General features: G+C 45.5%; 1 protein-coding gene across 1 annotated transcript; it reads left to right on the top strand.

Moving 5' to 3' along the window:
- The first annotated feature begins 212 nt into the window (after window positions 1-212).
- LOC121046908 (ABC transporter G family member 20-like) lies at window positions 213-6298 on the top strand. The gene is made up of 4 exons (XM_042286720.1): window positions 213-239; window positions 1609-1785; window positions 3363-3449; window positions 5885-6298. The coding sequence occupies exons 2-4, from the start codon at window positions 1620-1622 to the stop codon at window positions 6094-6096; spliced, it is 465 nt and encodes a 154-aa protein (XP_042142654.1). The 5' UTR covers window positions 213-239; window positions 1609-1619; the 3' UTR covers window positions 6097-6298.
- Window positions 6299-12266: the final 5968 nt, after the last annotated feature.

Genomic DNA, 12266 nt, shown 5'->3' with positions numbered 1-12266 from the left:
TTGGCCGCCGCTATGTTGCTAATGCTAATGCGGCTGGTGCGACTGTCGCGCCCGCTATCAGCTAGACATTTTCTGCCACTCTCTTGAACTGTGAAAACCCGCTCAGCGCGATGCTCTACCTATATTTTGCGGTTTTGCATTCGACGTTTTCTGGCCCCTCTTGAACGTTTCCGCTTACTTTTTCTGATGCATATTGCATACCCTCTCTATGCTATCTTCCACTGTGAGAAATAGGGCTGGTAAGTGCCTTCCATTCGCGCTTTTCTGCTCGACATTCTCGAGAAACGAAGGAGGGGAAGTAGGTCGAACTAAGGCCCCTGGTGGAACGGCCCTCGACGCGATTTTGCGAACACTGACAAGTGTTCTCCCCCTCCCAGAGATAATCCGCGTAGGGTCCTCAGTCATTTCCAAAAATAGTTGTCCGGGTTGGGGTGGGAAGCGGATCAGTCGCGTGCGTTCCTCTGTCCATCGGTAAACATGCAACAGAGAGTTCTAGCTGTGTGCCATGAACTGTGTAAATAATGTAAATAAAGTTATCTGTAAAAGGAAGTTATCAACAGCTCCTTTATATTTAAAAGTATACAAAAGTAATGCGAAAGTAATGTCATTACTTTTAAAAATAATTTGTAATGGTAATTAATTACTTGCTGGCTGTGGTAATTTGTAATGTAATTTAATTACGTTTCAGCAATTTTCAGTGAAGTAATTAGTAATGTAATTTAATTACAAAATATGAGTAATTTGGCCAGCTCTGTTATTGAGCTGTTTCTACGTCGCCGTCGTTTGTCTAGTCAAAACTGCGCCGCAGACGCCGGGCGCGGTTCTAATTTTATTACGTCGAACCGTTTTCTAATGAACCGGCAAGCGCCACATGAGATTACGGGGCTGTTCCGGTTCAGGCTCAATTTACATGCTTGATTTCAGTTCCTCTTCTTTTTTTCTTTTGTTTTCCCCATTCGGTTAAAACTAACGGTTTTGCTCTGGTTTTCGGTTCGGGTTCGGTTCGACACCCATGCACACCTCAAGCCTATTGCGGGCACTTTCATCATCGTACCTGGTCTCCAAAAAGGAAATAAGAAAAAATTTATGCAAATGTTACCTCGTAAAAAAAAAAAAAAAAAAGAGAAAAGTTACGATTCCGTGGAACGACAAAATCCGCCAAAGATTTTGTCTTTCGGTAGGTTCGTAAAATGTGTTTCATTCGATCAAGTACGGTTCATTCACATGCACACTTTCGATTATAGTACATTAAACATACATGCCTACAGACATACAGGCGTTAGACATACACACCATACGAAGCAACCATTAAACACTCAGTTGATGGTAGCGCCAGTCCTGTTCGTATCTTCATCTTGTCTTTGTTCTCTGCGCTAATTGTTTCCAAGATGTCTACGTCCGATAGACTCATTGCACCAGTATGTTCTCTCGTTGTGTGCGGTTACAAGCAGTTAAACGACGTCGATCCCACTCGAACACAAATACGTGAATCAGGCTGCTTGGGCGAGGAAGGAACAAGCAACAATATCATTCATTTTGAGGAATGTCTGCGTACGATCTGGAAGCGCCGCGACGACTGCAGCCCGTTGACAGCTCTTCCCGTTTTAGGCGTGACCTCGATGGAGGTAATCATTGGGCACGCCCTGGTCCAGATGGCGCTGGCGTACATGCAGACGGTCTTTATGCTCATCGTGTTCGTGAATGTCTTCGACGCGCCGATACGAGGCAGCTTGCTCATGTGCTTCGTCATCCCGGTGACCATGGCCTTCTGCGGGATGAATTTCGGTATGTCCAGTCTTGCCTCTTATATTGATTCTTGTATTTTTAGTCCTCATGATGATTAAATATCATGACCGCTGGCTGATTCCGCAGTCACAGAGTATTCTTAACGCAGTTGGGGGTGACTGAGGCCAGACTTAATTGCGGTTAAGGGTGCCCATGTAATTAGGGTATTATAGTGCCTCAATTCTGAACATTGCCTTTGTTCTTCGCTCTACCATATATTCGTAACAAATGTTTCGTATTTGCTGAGGGAATCTGTTTTTCCTCTAATCCATATACACCTAAGTGCTTGTATTTATCTGCTCTCTGACCTAAAAAGGCGCAAAAAGGCACATTCTTTCTTTTCATAAGGCACCAGCGCACGAAGCATACGCCATTGGCGACTATGAACGCCGCCATCAAATATAAGCGAGAAGGAAAACCGTCGTAACCGGTGAGCTGCCGCTGACCGACTGCTCTGATCGGCCCAACTTCTGGAAAAGCAAACTTCAACAACGTTTGAGAAGCCGCGAACAAATCTGGTTCCAACGCTTCGACTGCATACGACCGTGTGCCTCCAAACCGCTTAAGATCTCTCCCGACGAACACACTGGCGCCATCTATCGGGTGGCCGTAAAACACTAGCGGTTCCCAATTCTTTTTTTTTTTTTTGCGCACTATGTTTTTTTTTTTTTGGTTGAAACATTTTTTACATTTACTTCGTAAGTGACGATGTCCACATCATGGCTCTCCGCTCCAAACAAACTGTTGCTAGGGCCGTTTTTATAGACAAATCAAGAGGTTACAAATTGTCTGATAAGAAAGTATATAATATACTGTAATGATTGCGTCTTCTTGATTCCTCACCATGAATACTTTTTCTATCCTCTCAGTACCAGAAAGCGATGACCAAAAACCTGTAAAAGTTTCAAACCGGTTTTGCCTTATTAGCAGACAACACAATGGCTTCGCGAGTTCAGCGGTTCTTTCTATTCTCGGGGTCAACTTTCTGTGGGATTTCGGAAGCGAAGAGTGCCCGTGCACAGCTTTGATCGGTGCTCGAGACGTGCGACCGCTACCTTCCCGTGGAGCTCGCTGCCGCAATACATTGAGAAGGTGAAAACACTGTAAAGCCGAATCCCGTACGACTACCATATGCGGCGACGACGTGAAGTGTATCAAGGTCGATGTGCAGGCAAGCACGCGTTTCAAGGACACCTGACAGCACAGTTGCTTCAGTGCACACCTGCGTGATCAAACGAACTGTCCGTAACAACTACACCGGGTGTTTCAAAGAGTACTGACAAAAGTTTCTAAAACTAAGTGTATTCCAGGTAAAATGATCATTTTCTCGGGACCACATCACTTGTGGTGGCGAACGTCAGGAAATGCGCTATACTTACTAATTAGTTCGCTAATTATTTAAAAATTACTAATTAACGTCAGCGTGTTTTCTCGTCGCAAGAGATCACAAGAACTCGGTCCTAACCAAGCACAGGTTTGTGAACGGCCCTTAATTAGGCTTGTTTCATGACTCTAGGTTAGTTTCTGTTTTAACCACCGTCGGTTACTGAGAAAGCAACACAACGACTTCCCTGCAGGCTTCCTGACGTCATCCATATCCAAGGACGAGGCCACGGCCCTCTTGCTCTCCCTAGCGGCCCTGTACCCCGCGCTGCTGATGGGCGGTAAGTGCGGACAAACGTCACGTTCCTCGATCCCGCGTTACGAGACTTGCAACATACGGGTGCTGAAAAGTGCAGCGCCCTTTGCTGCGCCGAAGGGAATGGACCTTTTCCATATACCGACGGCACCAGGCGGTGGCTGCGCGAACTAAAAAATCGAGGAAGTGACCTGCGCTACCAATCAATAATGGGAGCTACGTTACCAGTTGCTTCGCTCTCTGAGCAGCGTCGCGTGCCTAATGCAACGAGGTAGGCCTAGCGCGACTTTAAAGAAGGAAATCCGTAGCGTCCACCCAAACGTCGTGTTTTTCTTTCCGTCCACTTTCTTTTTTTGTGTAACACAATTATATATATGCTGCAATTACGTGTTCTACTCGTCGATTTACAGCCTCATTCCGAATTTCCTCGATTTTTTCGTGCCGACTTCCACCGCTTGGCATCGGGCGCTCGCGCGTGCGCAGAACGCTTCTCGGAAAAGGTCCATTCCGGGAACTGACTGCTTAGAAGCGACTGTGCCGCGGTGGGCCTGGGGCGAAGGGGGAGAAGGTTTAGGAAAGCTATGCAACTTTTTTTTTTTTTATTTCCGAGCTATATGTTGCAATTGAATGAACTTCGACGTGCTTTGCTGAGATTGCGGTGCTGCACCTGCAACGCAGAAATCAACCGTTCTCGGAATTATTTCGCCGGCACAATTTTTTATGATCCGTGGTGTAGTCGTTGCTATGGGGGCAAATTATTCGCGGGAAAACATTTTCGTGATTAATATGAAATCGCGAAATTGGCGGAACGTAGGTCTTTACGAAAACCAAGTTGTTCACCATACACTCAATTTCACGTAACTTCGCAGACGACAAAAGCTACGGTTCCAGCGACCCAATACAAGCTGTCAAAGCCAAACACGTGTCCTCCCAGTGCTGTATTGCAGCATGGCCGCGTCTCCTTGTGGCCATAGTGTATGAGAAGTAAATTCGGCTACCTAGACGCAAAAGTAATTTAGGTAGTCTTGAAAAAAAAACTCCAGTGATGTAGCTCTTCGAAAATTATTAAAATCATCGGCCTAAATATTCACAGGAAAGACGATAAAACATTAAAAATATTACTCTTAAATAATTATAAATTATAATCTAAGCGGGTGAATTCGGCACACAAGCTTGGGCAACGGAAGGGTAACGATCCCGAAATAGTCCCACTTATCGACTTGCCGGCGTAAGTCCCGAGGTCATTCGGATGAGTGGCTTAAGGGATTGGAGAATGCTCCGCACTGACGGATTGATCAGATCATTCTGCTGAAGACGATAGCGTCTGCTGAATCACCGGTTCGCCGATGCTTGGAGTTGCACATTCCGGTGTTGATGCAAAGTCCGTTCAATCCGAATCTCGACTCTTTTTTGAGAAGCAGGTAAGCATCGTATTTGACTGTCGCTTCAGGCAGATTTAGGTGGCGTAAATCACCCTGGACTCTCGGATTTCCGCAGAAACAATCACGCTCGGAAAAAGTTGCAGCGAGTGGACGGCATCGGTGCACAAATTTTAGTGCTTCGATGGGCTTGAAAGAACGATCGAGAGAAAAGGCGAAAATAAACTAAAAGCGAGAAAGAAGGAGTGAAAGAGATCGGAGAGGTAGAAAGAGAACGATATGGTGATCAGAAATAAGACAGAGATGGGGAGAAGAAAGTCAACCACACCAGCTCGCCTGCACTTTAACCGTTTTTCTCGTATTTTTGTTTCGCACTTTTTTTCTTAGTTATGAATGATAACAATACCCTTGCAAAGTAATAGTACTAAGTGCCGTAAAACATATTTTGTGTTTCAATATTCATTTATACCTGGCATAATAGCTAATAAAACAAGTTTTGATTATCAATTACGTCGTTCATACGATGGTTCGTCCACACTAGAATCGTTTTTTTCTTTTTTTTTTCGCCGTACCACGGGGTGCTTGATCACCTTCTGCGCAGTCAAATGTTTCCGAGCCCAAATGTTGTTAATAGATTGACTTTTGGCTCGCTAGGCGCGTTTTTCTCCACTAACACTTGTTCGTACGACGGCAAATACACGCGCGATTCGCTCACTTCCACACAGTACCGCGGCGTCCGTCAGCCAACGCCCTTGACGTCACTGGAGGATCAGTACGGCCTTGTCTTCTAGGCGGTGATGGCTGAACACAATACCCTCTCCAGCGTTCACTCTGCTAGAATGGAAAGAGGATGGGAGGAGCTTCCCCCTGAACTCTCAACCTATCACGGTGTTAGCACTATACGGCTTTTTTTTTTTTTTTTTTATCTAGAAGATTCTAGCACTGGCCTCTTCTCCTTGTCTACGGTATCACGCGGTAAATGCAGCGGGAGTATCGAGGAGCATACAGGACATTCCCACAATTCACTGCGCGCCTGGCGCCCGGCCTTTTGGGGATTTTCCGCCACTGTCCGTTTCCGCAGGGGTGCTGTGGCCCATCGAAGGGACGCCCGCCCTGCTGCGCACTGTGAGCTGGGCAGTGCCGCAGGCCCTTCCGGTGCACAGCATGCGCGGCGTTATGCTGCGCAACTACACCGCCACCAACCCGTACGTGCTCCGGGGCCTGGTGACAAACGGCTGCTGGACGGCAGCCTTCCTCGTGCTCGCCGTCATCATCTTCTCACTCTCCACGTGATCGCCGTTCCTCCACGACGACAGGGGCGAGCATGGAGGAACACGCCACCCCTTGCGTACATTAGAAAGCGTTATCGCTCGCCACTTGGCGAGATAAATCTCAATATAGCTTTTGTTTTTATGCGCCGTTCGTGTGTGTGTTTGCCATGCATAAAGGTAGCGTCCGACTGGATTACGTCGAGATACGACTTCGACCACGGGGGAGGGCATCACGCGACGACTTTTTTGGTGCCTGGTCATAAAAAGTTTAAACGATACTTGCAGTAACGTGACCCTATCACATGCGAGTTGGGTGATTTGTTGTATGGGCTGTGACCGTTCCATTGCGCTCGCTTCCGTCCGGTAGGGTTTACGTGAACGAGTCGAGGCGTGCGACGCCGTGGCCGCGAGGGCCCGAGGAGCAGACGCGGACCGCGACCAGCTCGTCGTGGTCTATCGTGCGTCCGGAAGGTTTTACCAAACAAAACTCGAGGAGCGGACGCGGTGCGCGATGTGTCAGCTGGGTGATTTCAGATAAGATCGACCAAAGGGTGGCTGGTCGACATTTTTAAATCAACTGATGTTTTTATATGACATTGTCTAGTGTCTGGTATAAACGAATCCACACTTAGTTTTGACCAGAAAAAAAATTTGGAGACAAGAAAAATCGTAAGGCAGGGAGAGGTGGACAGTTGCAATAACGCGCACTGATGGAGGGGGCAAGTTTGAAAGTGAATAATTAAAACAATAAAATTAGGAGAATTTTAAAACTTTTTACAAACAAACTATGGGTACAACTTGCTTGTAATATAAAGTAATAATATTTATTAAAAATTTATTTAGTTTTCTAAAAATTGCCAAACATGCCTGCTCGAACGACAAATGGCAAACTTTGGAAATCTGTATCTCATGAAATAATGTAATCATTATTACATAACTTGCAGACATTATTTTACTAATATATGGCTATTATTGAAAAAATAAATAAGGTATCTGAGTGACACAATAGTTACAATATATTTAGGCAAACATGGGAAAAAAAATCAAACAAAGAAAAATGCCAATGCGAATAAAAAAAAAAACACCACCTTCGATTTTTTTTTAAATTTGGGTACCCTGTTATACTCTATTTCGGCATTCATTTCTATTAAAACATGTTGCATCATAGCACTGTGAAAGAAGAAACAACTCCCCAAAGTAGGGTCCTTTTTCAAAGCCTACACTTAGCAGTGTCCTATACAAGAAGTGACTCTGAGTTCCAGTTTCATGAAACTTGCACAAATCTTTTATATACATTTATTCAGATGAGGTCATTGATAAAAAGAGCGATCGGTCACACAGTAAAAGGGAGGAGAAACTATATACAGCATTTTACATAAGCGTACAAAGTGGTATCATATTAGAGACTAATGATTTGAGAAAAGATGATGCAGTGTGAAGTTGTACCTTCCGGTATATTTTACATCTAGAGTAAAATAAATAACTTTACTTCCACACACAAAAACAAAGATATAATAGTAAGATATTTAGGTTGGCTGTGTATTTACGATTACAAACAATTTCAGGTGACGGATGCCATAGTGCCTAACTGGAGCAGCTTCGAAGCTCTCGGTGTATGAATGAATCGTGGCAAGCCGATATATTTTATCCTGCTCGAGGATAACATTTCGGGATTTTTTTTATAGTGATCAGATAAAAATTATTAGTAACCACCAACAAAAACAGTAGGTTAAATACCCCGTGAAGAAAAATGTGATAAGTAAGATGTCCCTGCATTCAAAATGAGCAGTCCTTGGGAAATCAAATTCGGCACTTTACGCTAAGGTTTTCCTCGCTGTGCCCATTTAATAAAGTTGCTTCCAAACAGATCCGACTGTCCGTGCTACATATACGTCACAGGTCCCTTCTGTTGATGACTTGCTGAGCCGCCACGCGTGCCAAGACTGAATGCCAGGGAAGGCGCGCACCGTCAGCCACTCTTCTTTTTTTTTGTTCACGATACCGAACAACCTCATTTTCGTCCAGATATACAAGATGCACGCCTTTCAGTTTCTTTGATAGAACGCTCACCATTGTCCTGGCCGTCTGAATTGCGCTTACTGAACGTTCTCTCAGGTTGTTCAGCGTGGCCTGGTGCTTCACGAGTCCGCCAACTCCGTCACATGCATTTTTCCCATGTCCAGATGCAGAAAATAACCACTGGGCTTGTGGGCAATCGTCCTTTGCAAATTGGTGAAGCTGGTAGCGATTCTTGAAATGACTGGCGGCGCCGTCACTTACGTACGTCACGTACGAGTATACCGCAACGTTGTCTTCAACCCACTCCTTCACTTTTTCTAGAGCCAAGCAAGCGTGAGCGGCGTCGTGACACAGGTCCTCACTGATGATGGCAAAGCTGTTTGTAGATTTTCTTGTCGTCACTACACATGTAAATATCGAAACTTGTTTTTTTTTTCCAGTGATATGCTTGCACTTCGTCAGGAAGCACGATGGTCCAGTTTTCAGCAAAGTCAAAATGAAAGACAATGCTCCCGCGTTGCATGCACTGTTTTTCATCGTAGATCGCTTTACCTTGCGTTTGCCGGATATGGTTGTGAAGTACCCAACTTCCAACCGTCACTTGGATGACTTTTAGGAAAGTCTCAGGTTCCAAAGTTTTTTTCACAAGGTCGCCGGACTCCCATGTTGCAAGCACAATCTCTTCATCCTCCGGGATATCAAGTTCCTGAAGTGTAAGAAACTGGCCTTTTGGGCAGTGATCACAGTCTCCTTGAAGGCACAGTTCTGTTGCTGGGTCGCACAGAAATGCCGAGTTCATTTCACCAGTGTTGAATGTTGAGCCTGTAACGTTCTCTAGAGCGGCAATACAAAGATAATAATTGGCGCAGCGCACACAAACGCACACTTCCTGGTGTGGAATACATTGGACCCATCTAGGGCGCAACGAATAAAATTTCGTTAGCCCAACGCCGGAATCGGGATGCTTGTCTTTGTATATACGGAAGGCCTCTCGTATTGAGCGTGTCATGAAGCGCTTTGGCACGAACGTTTTCTCTCCGTTGAGCATGACAGAGATGACGTCCTTCTGGTTGGGACCTTGGCGCGAACATTGTAGCTCGTCTTTCGTGAAGTACTCTAGGGCAGCAGACAGGTTCTCAGGGCTCACCTTGCACCTCGTGTAAGGATCCGGCTCATACCACACGCCATGCTTTTCCTTGAGTTTTCGGGATTTACTCATGAGGTACATTGAGGCCTGTGGAATCATCTTTTGAACCTCATTCTTCGTCAGTGTTGACGGCAGGAGTGTAAGCAGTTGACAACGTTCCCGGAGAGAGGTGGCGGTTTCAAAGGCCTGCCGAAAGTTGTCCACCCACTCAGTGCATGTGGAGCATGTTGGTTCGGACGACCCCGATGGTGCGTCCCTGTCGTACGCAATACGTAGCCTTGAGCGTATATTCTTGACAGCAACCTGCTCCAGTTTTGTCTGCTTTCTCTTGACATAGGCAGGCCTGTCCCGACTTTTTACGACGCTTGGTTGTCTCAGCGGCGACACATCTGTAGGTAGTATGCTGCGATTTAGATCTTCAATTGCTTCTTCAGCTGGCACAAATATGTCAGGGCACTGCTCTGAGCTTCGCATCGAGATCTCCTTAGTGATGTGCATGAAGCAATGGTAGCACAGGTAGTCCGTCGCACTCACTTTGGTGGAACAGTCAGGCGGAAGAATTTGCTTCAACGAGTTTAGGTCCAACTCGCCAACACTTCGAAAATTCCGCTGCTTTGGTATAGTCTTTTTGTGTTTGCAAAAGTAATCTGCACAAAACACTCGTTCGGAGCTCCAGGACGTCTTCATAATGTATACATAAATAATCGAAATTAAACCCCAACTGATGGCATATAATTGCCAAGTGAAAGAACTACTGGGTGCACAAGTGACAAGTCCGAGGCTGAGGAGCTCACTCACTGCAAACGTACATTTGAAAAGAGAGGTCACAACTGAGGCTGTCGGCAAAGCTTGATCCACGTCAAAGGAAGAAAGAGGGAAAGTCTCCAGACAAAAAATTGTGGTCAGCGGCCTTCGAAAAAGACTTTCCGGAATCGCACTGTCGTCCCTCCACGCGCTGATATGAAAGCACCCGAGCTTCTACCACGTGGTTCATGACACAGCCTGAGCCATGTCGGCGACCGGTTCGCGAGGGGTTGGCGGTGGGGTTACGTTGATGGTCACTCGGATTAGCCCTTGCTGTACTGAGCTACCGCCTGCAGTGCCTTATCGCCGGCTGGTGTCAACAACGAGAACACACACACCCTGTCTACACCAAAACTACAAGCGTTCACCGCACACGCGTCGCCGCCGCTTTTAAGCTTTTGTGAAATTGCTTTCTTTTGCCGCGGAGAACCGCCTTATCTTAACTACGCGCCAGAAATCCTTCCAGGCGGGCGTACACAATATCAAGCGTTTCGAGAAATGCCCGTGGAGTAGAACTATGGGAAAATTCGGAGCCCGCGATGTCGATATCGTCGCCGTTGTGTTAGTACGCCGTCGCGTACTGCAGTCCCCCGTTGGGGGAGGGGGGGGGGGGGGGGGGGCGGTCTTACTACGATAACATGGCGACAGCGTTTACACTCTATGTATTTACGCGAGGCTCGAGTATTTGGGGATAATGCTGCCGGTTGGTGTGCCCCTTTGTGCCTGATATTATCGCCCGTGACGCCAGCGAGTGAGATGGCGACAGGCATGACTGCTCAGTAAACAGGCGTCGGCGGCCATGTTTTGCTGGTTGAAGCGAACCCCCTTGTCCTTGACAGCGAGCGGGGAAATGCGAAAAAAAGATTGTATCGGCCGTTTTGCCAGAACTAGCGACGAGTATCGTCTGCGGTTTCCGGCAACTATTTTGCCATAATCGTGAGCTTAGCGAGGAAATGATTTTTGCTAGCCACAGAACACTACCACGCAGAAAGGGAATGCTTGAACATGTTTTTGTTCTGGATATATATCAGGGATATATATGTGAGAGAGAGAGAGAGATGAAGGTAGAGCGGAAGAGGGAATAGCATATAGTGTCGCACGAGAATAAAGTAAACAAAGTTCCTAGTGGCCGATGGCTGCATGATCTTTTCTCGGATCACTAGTCCGTAATATGATACCTCTTTGTACACAGTAGTTTCTCCTTAATTTAAGTGTGTGAACGATTTCTTTAGTTATCATTGGCCTCATCTGAATAAAAATATATAAAAGATGTGTGTTGGTTTCATGAAACTGGAACTCAGAGTCAGTTCTTGTATTAAACACTGCTAAGTGTAGGCTTTGAAAAAGGACCCTACTTTGGGGAGTTGTATCTTCTTTCTCAATATAATGATGCAACATGTTTTTATGGAAATGAATGCCGAAATAGAGTATAACAGGTTACCTAAATTTAAAAAAAATCGAGGGTGGTGTTTTTTTTTTTATTCGCATCGGAATTTTTCTTTGTTTGATTTTTTTTCCATGTTTGACTAAATATATCCTAACTATTGTATCACACAGATACCTTAGTTATTTTTTAAATATTAGCTATATATTAGTAGAATAATATCTGCAAATTATATCATAATGATTAAATTATTTCACGAGATACAGACCTCCAAAGCTTGCCATTTGTCGTTCGAGCAGGCATGTTTGTCAATTTTTAGAAAAATAAATAAATTTTAAATAAATATGATTACTTTATATTACAAGCAAGCTATACCCATAGTTTGCGCCTAAAACGTATTAGAGTTCTCCTAATGTTATCGCTTTAGTTATTCACTCTCAAACGGGCCTCCTCCATCAGTGCGCGTTAATGCAACTGTCCACCACCTCATGCCTTACGATTTTTCCTGTCCCCAAGTATTTTTTCTAGTCAAAACTAAGTTTGGATTCGTTCATACCAGACACTAGACAATAACATATAAAAACATCAGTTGATTTGAAAATGTCGACTAGCCATCCTTTGGTCGATCTTATCTGAAATCACCCAGCTGTGCGCGGTGGAGTACTGCGCTCGCTCCGTCTGGTATATAGGTTTAACGAGAGCAGCCTGAAAGCAAGACCGGCGAGACGTGCGAGTCCCTGATGGGCGGACGATGGACCACGACGAGAGGACGAGTTGAGCCGCTGAGCAGTCTCAGTAAACAAAAGTATGTGGCGTTGCGGAGACCAAGATGGGACTT

This window comes from Ixodes scapularis, unplaced genomic scaffold (genome assembly GCF_016920785.2).
Source record: "Ixodes scapularis isolate PalLabHiFi unplaced genomic scaffold, ASM1692078v2 PGA_scaffold8__174_contigs__length_109621045, whole genome shotgun sequence".
Lineage (NCBI taxonomy): Eukaryota > Metazoa > Arthropoda > Arachnida > Ixodida > Ixodidae > Ixodes > Ixodes scapularis.
The sequence above is the reverse complement of the archived record's forward strand: the minus strand, read 5'-3'. Positions and strand labels throughout refer to the sequence as shown.